Source organism: Trichomycterus rosablanca, chromosome 25 (genome assembly GCF_030014385.1).
Source record: "Trichomycterus rosablanca isolate fTriRos1 chromosome 25, fTriRos1.hap1, whole genome shotgun sequence".
Classification (NCBI taxonomy): domain Eukaryota; kingdom Metazoa; phylum Chordata; class Actinopteri; order Siluriformes; family Trichomycteridae; genus Trichomycterus; species Trichomycterus rosablanca.
The window spans coordinates 12947406-12966878 of record NC_086012.1 but is presented as its reverse complement, the minus strand read 5'-3'; the positions used below and the strand labels follow the sequence as shown (position 1 = coordinate 12966878).

General features: G+C 39.5%; 1 protein-coding gene and 1 long non-coding RNA gene across 3 annotated transcripts; one reads left to right on the top strand and one right to left on the bottom strand.

Moving 5' to 3' along the window:
• Window positions 1–375: 375 nt before the first annotated feature.
• On the bottom strand, window positions 376–10519 carry zmp:0000000521 (spindlin-1). Of its 2 annotated transcripts, none has more exons than XM_062987525.1 (5): window positions 10453–10519; window positions 7513–7554; window positions 6773–7020; window positions 6152–6385; window positions 376–5308 (listed from the first exon to the last, which is right to left on the bottom strand). In XM_062987525.1, the coding sequence occupies exons 2-5, from the start codon at window positions 7530–7532 to the stop codon at window positions 5103–5105; spliced, it is 708 nt and encodes a 235-aa protein (XP_062843595.1). In that variant the 5' UTR covers window positions 7533–7554; window positions 10453–10519; the 3' UTR covers window positions 376–5102. The 2 variants fall into 2 exon arrangements, with proteins under 2 accessions (XP_062843595.1, XP_062843596.1); XM_062987526.1 differs by having other exon boundaries at window positions 7513–7551.
• Window positions 10006–17784, top strand: LOC134302429 (uncharacterized). The gene is made up of 3 exons (XR_010007531.1): window positions 10006–10130; window positions 11387–11511; window positions 17252–17784. It is a non-coding gene; the product is annotated as an uncharacterized LOC134302429 (long non-coding RNA).
• Window positions 17785–19473: the final 1689 nt, after the last annotated feature.

Below are 19473 nucleotides of genomic sequence, written 5' to 3'. Positions count from 1 at the left end.
TAGTTTAATCTGTATACAGTCGCGAGAAAGTTCGTGAACCCTTTAAAGCATCGCTCCCCGACCGCTTTTGCACCACGGACCGTGGGGGAGGGATTTAAAATAGAATAACTATACTGCTCACAAATTTTTCACTGCAACGAGACCCTGCTTCCACCTGGGGGTGATATGAGATGATAAACACCCGTGTGTTGGAAATGGAAGCAGTGTTTTCATTACTGATGTAGCGATCTCTAATTATTTATTCTTTCTGTGCGGCCCGGTAATAAATAACCCACGGACCGGTACCGGTCCGCAGCCTGTTGGTTGGGGACCACTGCTTTAAAGTAATCGTCAACTAGTGGCAAAAAACAAAAAACAGCAATAAGCACACATCAGTGCAAAAAATATCTCTTTTATTTATGATTTATTACTACTTATTGTTACACAGACAGCAAGAACAGTTTTGACACTTCCGAAAGTTGCCTACGGAAAATTTAACTTTGGCAAAAGCAGCAACTAACAAGAACACGTATCGAAGAGGAAGATAACTGGAAGCTTACAGACCGCACATTAAACCACATTACAGAAGAGTCAGAGAGAGATTTCCTTATAACGAGCAGGAAATAAACAGAGAACGAACGCACAGCATGTAAATTATTTACAATAATTATATGGTGAAACTGTACAGCAGGGAAAATCCTAGCGCCAAAAATACAGCACTCGAGTTTTACACTAGGATTAACGATTTCAATCGGTGAGACCATGTCACCTTTTTAAATATACATTCTTGATATTTGGGGTTCATCACTTACATTAAAATATCACATCTGTGTTTCCTCCTTAACTGATCGGTTCCTCAGGACAAACCCTTTAAAACCTCTAATCCACTTTGCTCTCCATAACTCTAATGTTTGGTTGGTTGGTTGGATCTTTATGCCATTCCAGCTACTGTGCTATTTCCATGGCAAGATATGAACCAAGCTTTGAGAACTCAGAGAGGAAGTTTACTTAATTACTGAATTAATTACTTGTACTATTCCATGGTTAGAAAGATTCTTCCTGTGTCCATAAAAGTGCAAAGTTTATTTTGTATACTGTTTCTTCAATGGCATTTTAAAGCCTAGTGAAACTTAGGGAGAAACTGAGGTGAACATTGTACATTGTTCCTTGTAGTTGTTTACGGAGTAGAATTATGTCCTAGCGGAGGAAGAAACATAGTAAAACTGTGTTTTTTGTTTTTTATTTTACTGCTTTTAAGTAGGGCGGCACGGTGGCTCAGTGGGTAGCACTGTCGCCTCACAGCAAGAAGGTCCTGGGTTCAATCCCCAGTCGGGGCGGTCTGGGTCCTTTCTGTGTGGAGTTTGCATGTTCTCCCCATGTCTGCGTGGGTTTCCTCCGGGAGCTCCGGTTTCCTTCCACAGTCCAAAAACATGCAGCCAGGTTATTTGGAGACACTGAATTGCCCTATAAGTGAATGGGTGTGTCTATGTGTGTGTGTGTGTGTCTGCCCTGTGATGGACTGGCGCCTTAGTGGATGTGGATGTGGATGTGATGGACTGTGTGCCTTGCACCCATTGAAAAGCTGGGATAGGCTCCAGCACCTGCGCGACCCTAATTGGATAATCGGTTACGACAGTGAGTGAGTGCTTTTCAGTACTTTGTGTTAAGTGCCTGGCTGTATTAAGTGAAATTGCACTCTCAGTTTACTAGTAAACATTTATTTGTGAGTTTTATGGTTGCTAATTGAACATAGCTTTGTCTTCTCTTAACCTGCCCCTATTGCCATCCAAGAATACTGGAGAGATTTTTCCCCTTTTTCCACATATGTACAGATGTAGGACTATAAAAGATCCATGCAAGTTTAAACATGCTGAAATTATGAGTGTAATTCTGATTTCAGACATGAGAACACAGTGGTTAACTCACAGAAACGTATGTAAACACACACTGGTACACATTTCCACACATTTCCTCTCTTACACGTTTAGTAGGGACATTCTTACAACCCAGCAAAAGGTTGTTAATCTGTACAAATGTTTACAAGCAATGAACCCCAATATTAATATAATGATCTGCACTTTTATATAAACCGTTAGACTCTGATTTTCGTGTTAATTTGCCTCAAGCACAAGATCAAATGCTACAAAAGAGAAAAACAGACTCACAGATTTTAATCTAATTCCAAAATTAACATACAAGTGTGCTGTGCTTCTGATTACAACAGTTAAAGCATTTCTGGCTTCAAGGGGCAAGACATATTTGGTAGGAAGCTAAAACTGCAGCTTCATCTGTACAAAGATGCTTTTTAATTAGTATAATAAGAGCTACAATGTGAATCAATGGTCCAAATAAAGAATTTCCACCCATGATTGCTAAAAGCATGTACTGTACTTTTTGTACTCATCATAAAATTTAAAAATTGTATTTTTTTTGTCTTGTAAATGTAATTACATTTGCATTGCTATTCCTTTTTGACATACTAGGGCTAAAATAAAGTGCGACTGCTAAGAGCAAAAACAGGCCAACGAAAACATATCATTTCAAACATATATGCATTATTTACAAAAAATATATTTACATACATATAAGGTTACAATTTTTTTATCTTTTTGAACAGAGGACAGTTAATGACAGTTAATTAAACTGCCTGGTACGGAATTACATGCAGAATAGTTGAAATTATGGGAACCCGCTACCTGTACATTTATTACAGACGAGGGAGGAAATAAAAGCTCGCTCAACTGAGTGATTCATTTTTAGTCTCATTTTAGAATTTAACAACTGATAAAAAAAGTTGGAAATGTCACCACATGACTGGAATATACTCAGTTCATGAATAAGCCATGTGTTACAACTAACTTCTAACCTAATGATCAGATTTAAAATATGAAGACGTTCAAAATGAATTAAATACAGAATACAGCAATGGTGGAATTTACAACATAACCAGTACTGAAAGAAATTTTTGAACTAGGCGGCGGCTATACAAACAACGATTGGCTTGTTGTTCATACAGGGAGGGAATAGCCGGATAGGGACCTCATAAATGATGCAATTATGACCTCTGGCTGATTGATGGCGCCTGCACAAAGTTAAGGAATAATGCGCTGATCAGGGTGTGTCTCTCTGTACCCAATGCTGATCCGCATATGAACTCGCCTCATGCAGGTGAAAAGATGCAGTCGGATACTGCACACGTGTCGGAGGGGGCATGTGTTAGTTTGCTCTCCTCAATCGGGGCGGAGGTCAGCACCAGTAGAGAGGAAACTGGGCAATTGGGTAAAAATTGGACACACTAAAAGCCAGGAGAAAAAAAAAAGAATTTAACTGCGATTAAACAGAAGCTAACAGCATAGACTAATCTGCTTTCATTTAAAAAAGCTGATTTTAATGTGCTTCTAGCAGAGACTTCTCTAGTCTATGAGACTTCAGTGGAGCGTGTTTTAAAATGTGCCCTTGTGTCTTCAGTTAGGGCCCATCTTTCACCTCTTCCCGTAGTTAATTAACTTAAATGACGTTGACTATTTGGAGGGCCGAGGGATTAAGTCATAATGACTGTGGAGTGTGCGCATGTTGTAACACACATCAAGATTTGTAACATGATACTGGTTTGGTGAGCTAATTCGGCAATGGAACACTATTAAAAAAAGGTCAAACAGTCAGATAAAATAAATTTTTTGTCAATTTCATTAAACCATTCATCTTTGGGGGCACTTTCTAGTAGTTCTAGAGATACTGGACTATTTTATTATGGATACGACTAATATATAAGTTCCTTTCTCTTTTCCAGTTTATGCATTACGCACTGCATTTATCAGTAGGAGTTAATTTTCACTCTGCTTAATACACAGTGCTGCCACATGGTTAGTTTAGTGCTGTTATCTGTTGGATGTTTTAAGGGTAAATAATGGTATTTTTCAAAGCTTTTGCATTTAACAGCATTTCCCCTATTAAAACAGTCAAATATGATGGTTACACTTTACATTTTCTAACTGTTTCAACGGCTCTTGTATAATGTATGTCTTTAAGATTATATTATATAGTCTGATGTATTATGTTAAGATGAGTTGCTTAATTGAAAACGTTTATTCCGTCATCAGAAACAACCCTACACGTCAAGCGAAATATAGAAATTACACTTCCAAGATTTTCTCTGGTTAAACTTTCCATACTTTCTCTGCCTATCCAGCCTGCTGGATACATTATCTTTAAATTAAAGCAATTCAGAACTAGATCTACTAGCTAACCATTCCAAAAAAATCCAATTCCTCACTCTACTACAGAGAAAATTCAGAGCCATAATTACAAGGTCCAACTTACAGGAGTTTAAAGAATGGATAAGTGTACAAGTCTGTCTGTACACTGTTACACCATGGCTGAAACGGTGTTCGCCCAAACTGGAGTCATGTAGTCAATCTGAGCCTTGACTTCGACTTTTAAAAGTTTCTGGAGAAACTTTAAATCGCCAAACAGCAACGTGTCTGCTTAATTTATGGTTATTTTAGTGAAAACTGAAAGTGCTACAATCAAGAAGTTAACAACAAATCTATTTTTAAAGGCAGGGCAAATTATATTAAGAAAACGAGAGATTTCCCTTCTAATTCTGACAATAAATGATACCTATTTATTATTTGTATTAGTATAACTATTTTATATATAACTGCTTTCGTCATTTAGTGCTGAATATTTGAGTGATAATGCTGTTAACCACCAGTCAAGCCTTTTCACTATTATACTATCTGTACATCTATCTGCTTTATAAGTGCCTGCTTAAGAATTTTGGGAACATGATTATAAAAACAGTAAATAACAATGATAAATAAAATGTGTACATCTCTCCATAGTGAATTTTCGATATTACCCGTTATAAAGCTGTGATTACAATTTCTGGCCGTCCCGACAAATAAATACAGTAAAAGACTTGTTAAAGATTAGATTACCAATTGAGGCCTTGCGCCTTGTTGTCGATGATTGGACGTCGACAAATACAAGACGCGCCCCTTAACAAAAGAAACAAGCATCCGTGCCATTCTACCCATCCACAGCAGGAGGGGAAAAAAAACATGTGGCCAGTTATTGGGAGATGAAGAAGAATGCGTCTTTGTAAGTCTCGTTGTGGTATTTTAGGTGGTTTTGACCAGGTCATAAACATGAATGTGGAAATCATCATCATATTTGATGTAGTAGACTGAGGGCTTAGCGGGGACTTGGTAGATGACCAGCCCGGTTCTCTTTACTCCTTTGTCAGTAACATATTCCACCTGCTTACCCACAAGGCTCTCTGTCTCCTCGCCGGGCTTCCGGTCAGCAGGAAGCAGGTGCTTGTTCTCTGTGAAACAATCAAGTTTGTTCAATATTAGTTAAATGCAGCAAATTCTATCCCTGTATCCAAGGACCTATAACATTATTTAAGGCAGTTCAGATAAATATAAACTATATTGCAAAAAAGATATAAATATCACTACTTAACACATGAACTGGAATATACTTGAATATACTGGATATGAAGTCATGTGTTACTACAGAAATTACAGCATAATGATCTGATCTATATATGGCAGTATTGAAGCTGTATATTAGTTTCAGGTTGCATTTCTTGATTCAGTGGCTGTGAAGTGACAAAAGACAAAAGTACTCTCGAGTCCATGTGGCTATATTTAATCACAGTAGCATAGGGCCAGTTGTAGCCTAGTGGTAACGGTACTGAACTAGTAACCAAAAGGTCACTGGTTCAAGTCCCACCACTGCCAGGTTGCCACTGTTGGGCCCTTGAGCAAAGCCCTTAACCCTCAATTGTTCAGACACTATACTGTCATAGTACTGTAAGTCGCTTTTGATAAAAGTGTCTGCTAAATGCTGAAAATGTAAATGAAAATGTCATGCAGTGCCATCTGAGGTTTCCTGCTTTGACCTACACATACTACCATTTCTCCAAAATATCTAAATCTTTCAATATTATAATGTACAGTAGATAGCGAAACACCCAAATTATTTGCCATCTCAATAAATATTGCAAGTGCAAATTCGCTTGCAAAGACTGAGCATTTGGTTGATCCTCCATTTATCTCCAATCATGATACCCTCACCTGTTAAAAAATCACCCGCTTATTCTGCAATGTTTCAACACCATATAACTTTAACATTATATTATGCAAACAAATGCAATCCTCACCTGCTTCAGGTAAAATGCGCAGGTCACCTTCTTTGTAGTCGTCCCAAAGCTGGTACATGTACAGCACAGGGTCCTTCTCGTAGGTGATATAATACCAGTTAGTCATGATGGGGGCTCGAGAAAGCACCATCCCTCTCCACTCGTTCTTTTCTCCATCTTCCTTCTCGAACAGATGCTCCACTGCCTTGCCCACCAGCTCCTCTGGATCATGCGACACTTTGATCTTATTGTTTACTGTAAAATGCAAAAGATTGGAAATCTGATTGTAAAATGTTTTCATTAATAAGTGTTTAATTTTTCAGACTGTGCATGGGTTATTTTGCCAGATGCATCTATGCTTCTTAAATGTTTACACAAGGTTTCTAGGGAAGCCTGTCCAGATTCTCAAAACTGTAAAGTACACGTAAGGTTATCTGTCCAAAATTTAGAGCTAAGGCATAATTGGGTGTTGTAGCCGGGTGTCTACACGTAAACCATAACTGATAACTGATAAATTACTGCAACAGTACTTTGAGCTTCATACTACACACCATACATAACGCATTTTCTACAAGATGAGGTGAGAATTGCTGACTTCCTGTTGGTGTTCTGTGGCTTTTATTCAGCCCACATGATACTCACCAACCTTCTCTGTGAGCACCTGCAGGTTGGACACACGATCGTCTTTAAAGAGCTCGATGCCATAGACGCAGTCAAAACCATCATACTTGACCATGTATAGAGAAGGATTGACAGTGAGCCGGTCCAAAACAGTGCCTTTCCACTTAGTAAGTGCACCCTTCTCCCTCCAGCTGTGCTGGATTCTCTTTCCCAGAAGGCAGTTGGGGTCGGGGGTGAGCGAGTCGCTCAGTTCTCCACTGCTGCGTTTCCTTATGAAGGGACAAAAATGAGGGGATGAATAAATGTGCATTACAGTATATGTTATAGAAAACAATACACTTTAATTATGGTATAATGTTTATTAAGGAAAAACTTTACACTTTACACAAGATCTACAGTGTACAGTTATCAACAGAAAAATTTGAAATGCCTCCTCCCATGTTCTCACGTCGTCTGGGAGATATATCACAAAGGAGATATATTTCAAATTATTGGTGCAACTTCAATTTGGTCTAAGTTACTTGTACCGCACATATCAAAGCTTTTGACAGAAAATGCTGATTTAAATGTAAAACATAATTAAAGAATTCAACATTTGTTTACCATAACTTGAAGTATTCAGCTTAAATAATCATTACAGGCCGTAGGTGAATTACATCATTGAGGCTAAAATGTAATTCTCAGGGTTATTCTAAAACTACACACCTGAAACTACTGTTCTGTTTATAGTTCTTAAAGTTGGAGAGGTATTTGAGACTCACCTGCCCCTTTTCTTGGACATGTTTCTAGTTCAGCTACAACTGCTGGCAAAGAGTCAGAAAAAGAAAACAGATCAGACTTACAAAGCAATAAAAAGTCGTGTAGAGTGACACCACACGACTGGACAGGCTGGTAAAGAAAGCTGACTCTGTGGTTGGCACAGAGCTCGACACTTTCATGCATGTGGCTGAGGAAAGGACACTCAAAAAACTTTCATCCATAATGGATAATACACAGCACCCTCTGAACAGCACAATCACCAGACAGAGAAGTCTTTTGTACTCCAAGCAGTCAGACTGTTTAACACCACACGATGGCTCATACCGTCATGTCAAACTTACATATAATTAATATTTATGTGTGTATACTGGTTATAATCTATACTACTGCTTCTGCTACATATATTCATTCATACCTATATATACAGGGGTTGGACAAAATAACTGAAACACCTGGTTTTAGACCACAATAATTTATTAGTATGGTGTAGGGCCTCCTTTTGTGGCCAATACAGCGTCAATTCGTCTTGGAAATGACATATACAAGTCCTGCACAGTGGTCAGAGGGATTTTAAGCCATTCTTCTTGCAGGATAGTGGCCAGGTCACTACGTGATGCTGGTGGAGGAAAACGTTTCCTGACTCGCTTCTCCAAAACACCCCAAAGTGGCTCAATAATATTTAGATCTGGTGACTGTGCAGGCCATGGGAGATGTTCAACTTCACTTTCATGTTCATCAAACCAATCTTTCACCAGTCTTGCTGTGTGTATTGGTGCATTGTCATCCTGATACACGGCACCGCCATTGGATGCACATGGTCCTCCAGAATGGTTCGGTAGTCCTTGGCAGTGACGTGCCCATCTAGCACAAGTATTGGGCCAAGGGAATGCCATGATATGGCAGCCCAAACCATCACTGATCCACCCCCATGCTTCACTCTGGGCATGCAACAGTCTGGGTGGTACGCTTCTTTGGGGCTTCTCCACACCGTAACTCTCCCGGATGTGGGGAAAACAGTAAAGGTGGACTCATCAGAGAACAATACATGTTTCACATTGTCCACAGCCCAAGATTTGCGCTCCTTGCACCATTGAAACCGACGTTTGGCATCGGCACGAGTGACCAAAGGTTTGGCTACAGCAGCCCGGCCGTGTATATTGACCCTGTGGAGCTCCCGACGGACAGTTCTGGTGGAAACAGGAGAGTTGAGGTGCACATTTAATTCTGCCGTGATTTGGGCAGCCGTGGTTTTATGTTTTTTGGATACAATCCGGGTTAGCACCCGAACATCCCTTTCAGACAGCTTCCTCTTGCGTCCACAGTTAATCCTGTTGGATGTGGTTTGTCCTTCTTGGTGGTATGCTGACATTACCCTGGATACCGTGGCTCTTGATACATCACAAAGACTTGCTGTCTTGGTCACAGATGCGCCAGCAAGACGTGCACCAACAATTTGTCCTCTTTTGAACTCTGGTATGTCACCCATAATGTTGTGTGCATTGCAATATTTTGAGCAAAACTGTGCTCTTACCCTGCTAATTGAACCTTCACACTCTGCTCTTACTGGTGCAATGTGCAATTAATGAAGATTGGCCACCAGACTGGTCCAATTTAGCCATGAAACCTCCCACACTAAAATGACAGGTGTTTCAGTTATTTTGTCCAACCCCTGTATATATTGATTATCATAATGTGTATGGATAATACATATATTTGAATATATTGTTAATAAGAATACATATACTACTGCTGCTATTTTTAGTTATATTTCAAGCCATAGTATCAGACGCACAATTGCACATCTTTTGCATTTATTTGTATATTGTGTATTTTATACATGCAGACTGTACATTTGTATTAGTTCTGCTTTTTTCTTTTGTTCTTGTTCAGCTACTGGAAACCAATAATTTCCTAAGGGATAAATAAAGTATCTATCTATCTATCTGTCTGTCTATCTGTCTGTCTGTCTGTCTGTCTAAAAATAGGAAAACACAGCAAGATGTTCTAGTGACGGTCACAAAGATTATACCTTATCTGTCATTAAAGAATAAACTACTGATTGAAATTTTGGATCTAGTCTCTTTCTTTCAGAATAAACTGATCCCCTGTTTTGCTTTCTTAATAGCTGCAGGAGCAGATGCTTGGCAACATCGTCCAAACTGCACAACAGTTAATCAGATCAATTCACCTGGTACTGCAAGAGCAAACATAATAGGACATAAATTATAGGACATAAATTATAGCGCACACACACACACACACATAATAGGACATAAATTATAGCACACACACACACACACACACACACACACACACACACACACACACACACACACACACACACACACACACACACACACACACACACACACACACACACACACACACACACACACACAGAGTGTGTTACATTGTTTATGAGTCTTATAGACACTGCGGCGGAACGAACACTACAACACCTTCCTAATCCGCACACTGCCGTCCTGAATAGTAACTATAAAGTTGTAGCGTCACCTTTGGCTGAGTGCATACTAAGTAGTGCAGTAGTGGGCGGTTTGGGACTCAGCCTTGTTTTTAAGCTAGCTGGTTAGCTTACCCTAATTTTCACGGCAGCTACAAGGTATTTATGTTTAAACGTCTGACAACACAAACACCGCGGCGTCAAAATACATTACAAATAAGTTCACAAATAACATTCGTGCCATAACAGAAGGTTTATTAGAATGCTGTATGTTGTTAGCGGATAAGCTAACTAACTAAACAACCATAATTAACGACACTAAAAAGCCAGCATTTAGCTAACCAGCTAGCTAATAACAGCCTACGCAAAATGTAAAATGTGCGTTTAATGTGACCATCTGTCTCATTTTAGACTATTATAATCAGATACACACACCATTAAGGTGAAATAAAGTAAATACAATAATAGTGGTAATAATTACCAGGCCTCTATTTTCATGCTTCCTCTCTGCAGAGAATTATCTGCCGCGACGTCAAGACGGTGCCCGTCATCCAAGATTGAACTACATATACCATGATGCACTAGCGAGGGCAATTTGGTCGATGGATGGTGATTGTGTAACGTGGTATCATGGGAAATGTAGTTCTTTAATCCCTTGAGACAACACAAACTTAAACTGTGCATTCCTTCTTTGACGCAACGAGATAAAAATATGTGCACACCACAAGGAACAGGCAAAATGTTATCATTCACCAAAAGACTACAATACATCTGTTTAAATTGTCTTACAAAATCATTGGGAAAAGACATAAACCCAAATATATTACCGCAACTACAGAACTGGAATATATAATTATATATTAATAATATAATATAATATAATATAATATAATATAATATAATATAATATAATACATAACAGAGTAGAGTAGAGTAGAGTAGAGTAGAATACAATAGAATAGAATGCCTATTTGTCATATATACATACACAGATGTGCAGTACAACAGAATTCTGTTGGGCTTTGCTCAAGGGCCCAACAGTGGCTGCATGGCAAAGCTGGGATTTGAGCCGTCAACCTTTCAGTTGATACCCCAAAGCCCTACCCAGTACGCTACCACGGTCCCCACTGTATATACTGGGGGGCTCAGAATGCCCCCAAATATACTGCTGTACTGATATACTGACTGACAAATCATCCCAGGACACCACACACTGTACTATCTGAATAAGAGAAATAAAAGATTGTGACATACAGGGAGTAAAGAAAAGACTAACTAAAATATGCAGATATGCTCAACAGTTTTGTTTTGTACATTTTTATTATAAGAACATGTTGTGTATTAGCAGAGCTTAAAATGCTTTAAAACTATGAAAAAACTGGCTCAACTGCATTATGGCATCACTGTATTTTCAGTGTTTATGCATAGAAGCGGACGAAGGAGCACGAAAGTGCACGAAGAATCACGAAGGTGCACGAAGAAGCACGAAGGTGCACGAAGAAGCACGAAGGCGCACGAAGAAGCACGAAGGCGCTCAAAGGTACGAATGCGAGCAAAGACGCACAAACTTGCTCGGAGGCACACAGAAGTCCACCAAAACCAAAATTAAGCTTTTAACGCGGCAAAAAGGACTTCAGCCAACAATCTAAAGGACGGTTTTATTGTGCTACATCGACTTCGGAATTCTTTTAAACAGAGGGTAAAACTAGGGTAATCTTTTAAATCATATGGTACATGCATTTCATTCTTACTACCACAAGAGGGCACACTCTGCCTACTATGCGTACACCCAGGGCGGTGCGATGGTACAGCAGGTGTGGGTTCTGTACAGCTTCAGGGTTAGTTTAAATCTTACCCTTGGTCATAGTCTGGAGTTTTGCATGTTCTCCCATGACTTTTTTTCTTGTACAATGACAATAAAGGCATTGGTATATTTCATTTAAGATATACTACATCAATTTTTTTATATACTATATATATAAAAATATATCTAAAAAATATCTTTAAATTGAATATATCCAGCTGTCCCATTACAGGATTTCTACATCGAAATGATTAATAGGTTAAAAAAAGAAAACTTTAGACTGCTACAATTCAATGTTTGCTATTTTAGGACTTCTTGCAATGCCAGCTATATTTAGAAATAATGAGAAGTGCTGAGGAAAGGAATTTTGTGCATGACTGTGATTACACTTGGCACAGTGCCCTGGGTTTGATTTTTGCCTCTAGTCGCTTCTTGTCAGTGAGGAGTATGCGTGTTTTCCAAAAACATGCAGGAGGAAATCTGGCAACTCTAAATCGCCCCTGGTGTCAATGAGTGAGTAAACGTATGAGTAAATGATTTGCTTTAATGGCCTGGCATCTTTATTAGACTTTAGTCTTGTTCGTCTACATTGGTCCAGTCATAATATGTTTTCTTTTGTTATTCACTGTATGGTGAAGATTGTACGTCTAACCATCAAAGTATCAGGGAACACTTGGGTGTCTCAGCAGTCTAATACACTGGTCTAACACAGTTTCACTGTGCACTTGACACAGCTGTAGATGTCTGAGAGAATGAAACCAGATGGAGAAGTCACCTCCTGGCTGCTGCAACATCAACTCCTGCTGTCCGATGGAGGCACGTGGTGCTCTGTACGTGCCAAGACTATTTGTATAAAACAGCTGATGTTAAGATTCGGTCAGTGGCTTCACAAGTGTCAAAGGAGGCATTCGCTAGCCTGCGGCCCTTATTTGCCAGCTAGGGTGCAGTGTGGTAGGCAGAGGTCACCAGAGTGCAAAGGGAAATTGAGTATATACAAATTGGGTGCCAAGAGGGGATATAATAAAAAAAAAAGAGCAAAAGGTATGAAGGGATTGGTGTTGTAAATAACTGGATAGTAACTCCATCCATATTAGTGGAACTGAGCAGATGATCTTGAAGATAGCTTTTTTCTATACTGCACTTAAGACACTTAAGGTATCCCATACTGTCCCATAAAACAGTTTTTTTTTTTTCAAACCCTGGGTCATGACCCTTAGGTAGGTCGCGAGCTGGAAAAAAATGGGTCACGGAGAAAAATAATAATAATTAAATAAACTTGTATGGCTTTATATTACATCTTGTAAACCACAGTGGGAGCAGAGAGTAAGATGCATTCCTTGTGTAGAACATTAGATAGCTTAACATAAACTTACCTGAACCCTGAAACCACCCTTTCCGATAGAGGGTTTATTTACCTAATCCTGACAGTTCCTAACCCCTAATTTACCCCCATAGTTTCCCTCTCTGTGGGTTTGGAACTGGATTCAGCCACAAAAGAGCTCAGTCACTACTACTTTGGGTTTTAAATGGTATAACTTTCAATACAGTTTGGCATAATTTAATTATCTAGTATCTTTATAGCTTGTTTCATAGTGTGGTGCTACACCCAAGAGGCAGTGTAATTTAGGGGTGTAGAAGAAGGCATATGCTGTATAAAAATGTATCACAGTCTTTCATTTTATAATACTGAACTGAATACAATGCATTATATTATATCTTCAGCTACACCACATACAGCTAGAAAAAGAACCCCTATTAAAAAACTCAAGTAACATAGATAGTACTTTTAGCATCTTTCAATGCGTCTATGTCTCATGGGATACATTTGTTGTGGTTTCTGAAACCATATCCAGTTCCCTCAGAGATGTATTGATTCAAGAGGCTGATGTATTTCATGGCAGTTTAGATGTTGGTGCAGGAGAAACCAGCAAGGTCACCCTGATAAGTGCAAGTAGTATCGATTAGCTGCATATTTTGCACACGCAAATGTCATGAACTCTCACATCAAGCTACATCTGTAATCTATAGAACAGAAATGCCGAGTCTTTTATAGTCAGTGGAAATGTGATGAGTTAAAGCTCTCGCCTTGCTGAGAGATTTTATTACTACAGATAAGTAGCGAGATTTAAGCCGAGGATATCTCAACCAACACCAAGGAGGTTATTCATCCAGATCAGGACAAGATGAAGACCAAAGAGTACACGCTCAGTATTGAGACTGCTCACAGTTTTATGGTCAATATTTCAGAAAGAACATCATATTTCTTTAAAACGTAACTGTCAGTGTGCACCGATAGAGGTTTTGCTGAGCCTTTCCCACCTTCTAGGTGAAATATGAGTAACAGTAAACAGAATGTAAACCAATCGTCTCAAAGCAGATGCTTCCATACTAAAGAATTTGTCGAAACAGTGCACTAGTTTAAAAAGGCTATTTAGCACAGTGTGCACTTTAATTAGTTAACCTTGCCACCTAGCTACCAAGCAAACAAGTTTACTAATAACCTCTGTAAACTAAACTAGTTTTTTATCGAGGTAAAGAAGCAGGTTATTTACATTTCCCACTTTTTGACCACTAATGGCACTGTAGATCAGCACAGGATAAAGTGAGTCCTCAGATATTGCTTGTTCGTGATATTCAGCACAACAGGGTGGTAAACACAGTCATAAAAGAAGAGGGTGACCTACACAGTCAAATTCTTTATGACTGGTCTAGCAGTCAAATGAGGAGGCATGGCATGCCAAACAGAAAAACAAAGCAGTTTCAAATCATATAGATAGCAACTACTATTAAATCTTTAAGTAATTTTTTTAGTAAATATAATATTATTACAATATATTTAGTAAACATTATAAATATTATTATTATAATTTTTATTATTAGGGCGGCACGGTGGCTCGGTGGGTAGCACTGTCGCCTTACAGCAAGAAGGTCCTGGGTTCAATCCCCAGATGCAGCGGTCCGGGTCCTTTCTGTGCGGAGTTTGCATGTTCTCCCTGTGTCTGAGTGCATGTTTTTGGACTGTGGGAGGAAACCCAGTCAGGTTAATTGGAGACACTGAACTGCCCTATAAATGAATGGGTGTGTGTGTGTGTGTGTGTCTGCCCTGCGATGGACTGGCATCCTGTCCAGGGTATTACTGTGTACCACCCCGCCCCCCCGCAACCCTGATTGGATAAGCAGATAAGTAAATGAATGAATCATTATTATTATTTATATAAATATGAAATTAAACATCACATTAGATATTAAATATAAAGATTGTAATAAATTAATTAAATATTAATCTTTATAAACATTGTTAAAACTTTTGCCATTCTTCATTACCATTTGTTTATTGTTACATTGTTATTACTACTTGCTGTTTTTCTTGAATTTGTATTTATTTAGTGTATATTTTCTTTTATTGTTCACAATGTTCACAAATTGTCTATATATTGTCTAAAGCTATGTTTGAGTTTGAGTAAACTGTATAAACTTTGTTTTTAAATAGGATTTCTATGCAAAGCTATTTTTTTGCAAAGCTGTGTTTTTGCTGTAGCCTTTATTTTAATCATAAACCAATTAAATTCCACACACTTCTGTTTTCCAATAAGGTAAAGTACAGTTTTTATTAGGAATATTACTAAATTCAGTTTTCAGAAGAACTAAATGTTACTGTTGCTGAAAGTTATGAACGTGTCTGTAGATACTCTAAAGATTAAATGAACTGTACCATTGGTATTCAAGTACAAAAAAATGTCTTCATTTCTAAACTTGACTGACAGATACTGCACAATAATTCTGTCAGTAAAACTAAATGCACTTAAACAGACTGATGAGCTATAACATGAATCATGTAACCATGTTTGAGGCTTTATATTCCTCAGTTCTGTCTCCATCTCTGCTCCCCAGTAGGACATCGCTGCTAAATTCAGTCTGTCTCGCTCAAGTTCTCACCTGCTTTAATTAGCAAGCTTTCGCGTGGCCTTTTTTGGCTTGAATTAATACTCTGCTCTGAGCAACCTGGATGATGTTTTCAGCACCTTCTATTTTTCCCCACAATTTCATCTCAGTCTCACATTCGTTGCCAGATTTTGCTACAACGAATCATTTAGAACCCACTGGGGAAATATTGCAGGCAGAATCAAACCATCATGTGATTATGCAAAGGTTACTTACTGAATCACTCACTCAGTAAATAAAGCTTATTACAGCAGCTCATTTTTACACTTGTTGGGCATGTGTAAAAATCCCAGGTGCTAATCACCAGACCACCTAACATAAGGGTGTTCCCAACAGAGTGATGATAAGGTGAGTTTGCTTTTCTTGGATGTTACATTTCTTTTTTTAAATATTTTCTTTATGCATTTTCTTCCGACTTTTAGCGAGTCCAACTGCCCGATTGCGTCACGCTTCCTCCCCACTAATTCCGACCCCCGCTCTGATTAAAGGAGAACGAAGCTAACCTCCGACACGTGGGCAGCAGTCGTATGCATTTTGTCACCCACACTAGGCGAGTGCATATACGCGAATCAGCCTTGTGTACGGAGAGACACACCCTGATCCGCTCTCTTTCCCCGTCCCTGTGCAGGCGCCATCAATCAGCCAGCAGAGGTCGTAGATGCATCAGTTACGAGGAGTCCCTATCCGGCTTAATACCCCAACAATACCCCAATGAACAACAGGCACAGTTTTTACGCCGGATGCCCTTCCTGACACAACCTTCCCTATTTATCCGGGCTTGGAACCAGCACTACAATGCACTGGTTCATGCATCCTAGCGGCTGGGTACCTATAGGACAATTCAGTGTCTCTAATTAGCCTGGCTGCATGTTTTTGGGAGGAAACCGGAGCTCCCGGAGTAAACCCACGCAGACACAGGGAGAACATGCAAACTCCGCACAGAAAGGACCCGGACCGCCCCACCTGGGGATCGAACCCGGGACCTTCTTGCTGTGAGGAGACAGTGCTACCCACTTAGCCACCATAAGCCTGCACTACATTCTACTGTTCATCACTCACCCCATGCTCTAGTATTGACCAAAAGCTTAACTGCCGTCTTGCTATTGGTCAGTCTGCAGGTCTTAAATTAAGTAAATTAATCTGAAAGAGGGAGGGGTAAGAAGCTTGTCACTAAAAACATACCCTAGTGTTTGGTTGACCTCCACTGCGATGGAGATCTTTACATTCATCTTCATCACTGTGCCGTGTCACAGAATGCAGCATGACCTTGACTAGATCAATGTTTTGATGCTTTGGTTTACAATCTCACTTCTTTTATATAATTCGTTCATATTATGCAGAGGAAACCACATGTTTACTACAGAAAGGCTTTGCTGGTACAAAATTGTATCATTTACTAGGTGATTGATTCTTAGGAACACAACACCTAGTGTGCAGCCAGCTGTACGTACGTGTGTGTTCAGTAGAACAGCTGTATTGTGCAGCAGACTGTAGGAATTCTTTCCTTATCCCACTAACCTCCTTTCGTCCCCAGGGGGAACCTACAGGCAGCATCGCACCTCATCACTGAAAGAGCTGACTGCAGCAGCTGTGGCAAGGACACCGAGAAACGCTCCAGCAACTAAACCTCATTAAAAATCCATTCTCACTCCGCAGCACCGCTTTCAATTTGATACCGCGCCCGAAAATCTCATCTACATAATTTCAAAATATCTAATGAGAGTTGTAGAGAAATATAGGGTCTGCATCAAAACCTAATGAGCTCTCTACATAGACGCATTTTACATCATCCTACTTGCACCTGAGAGGAAGGCTGCCTGAATTCTTAGATGCCTTAAAATGCTGCCTACTGAGATGCCTTATTCTGACTGATATTCTGATCGAATAATGAGAGAGTTCCGTGTGCTTACTCAGTGTGGCTCTTCTCACAATTAATTTGCAATTTTGGGGTTTGTCAGAGACAGTTTAACAGTTTTCAGTACACAGAGGAAGATGTTAGCTGGAATGCTAGCGGGTTGTCGCCTCAGCCTATTGGTTTGAATGGCCTGAGGCTAACTGTGGCGCTTGGTGGGGACAGCAGATAATGTACTCGCTGTCTAAATAAAGAGTCTCAGTGATCCGCCTTTTAAAGTTTGATGTCTTATTAGAATCTTCTTATTGTATGAGTGTTTTTTTTTTTTTTTGCTGAACTTCTTAATTAATACTCGAAAAAAGTATTAAAAGAGGTAAAAACAACAGTTCTGGGGAGATTGGGGGGTATTAGGGAGGATAACCTTCAAAACGTATACTTGGACCCATAAAAAGAGGTCAAAACAACAGTTTGGGGGGTTTGACCTTTCTAATTAATACTTGGACCCCTAAAAAGAAGTTAAATGGACAGTTTGGGGGGATTGGGGTGTCTGAACTCTCCATTTAATACTTATACCCCCAAAAGGAAGTTAAAAGAACAGTTTGAGGGGTGATTGGGGGTGTCTGACCTTCCTAATTAATACTTGAACCCCTAAAAAGAGGTAAAATCAACAGTTCGGGGGGGATTGGGGGGTCTGACCTTCCTAATTAATACTTGGACCCCTAAAAAGAGGTAAAATCAACAGTTTGGGAGGGATTAGGGGGTCTGCCTTCGTAATTAATACTTGGACCCCTAAAAAGAGGTAAAAACAATAGTTTGGAGGGGATTAGGGTGTTGGAACTTTCCAATTAATACTTAAAACCCACCAAAAAAGGTGGGGGGGGGGGATTGGGGAGGATGACCTTCCTAATTAATACTTCCTGGTAGGGGGGGGTTCATTAGCTAAACTGTAACTACATGCGTAACTCAGAAACTAGCTGATATTACCATTCTTAAATATGCAGTTGACACATTATACAAAGATACCCCCCAATAGCCCCCCCCCCAATGGTCACTGTATCATTTGCAATCTGATTCCAAAAATGACACTGCCAGTACAATAGGTCGAACACTTGAAACCAAGTTACTGTCAATGTTTGTCTACGTGTTTAATAAAATCCACTAGAGAAACAGTCTACATACTTTTGGCCATGCAGAGCACTAACACACTCCCTCATAAATCATTTATTCTACTCTCCTGCATACTCTAAATGCTTCATGCCCAGCATTAACAGATTGAAACCTAGATTACTTGTGATGGTGTCTAATTTTTCATTACCTGTTTTTTTTTCTATTCAGTTTAATCAGACTGAATGGCACTCTATCAAATCCAGAGGTCTAACAGCAGCTACATCCTTTCAGCATGGTTCATTGATCCCAAACAAAGCAAAAATCCCTCAGCGACAAGGTCAACTATTGCGTGTGTTCGGCGTGCACAGAACAATGGATGATGATTCACCCTGTTCGGAATCAAGCCTTGACATTAAAAATAGGCAGGTGAATTGGTGTATAGACAGACCTTACCTGGATGTCAGCTGCTTTGTTTCGTCTTTAAAGAAAAGAGCAGATCTACACAATAGTGGCTGTGTTCCAATTAAACATTACGTCCTATCTGACATCACACCATGCTTCTCTTGCTTCTCTATAAATATACGATTCTACGTCAATTGGAAAACCTTAGTGCACATATTCTAGTGTACACCGGAGTGTAAATGAGTAACCAGGCTCTGTCTCAGCAATACAGAAATGTTATAGAACCGGCTGACAGGAACTGTCATGTTTATGAAAACAGATAGAGCTGGGACTGAGACATATAAATGTCCAGTGTCATATTTCCTCTGCCTTTAGAGATGAGACCAGTGCAGGTA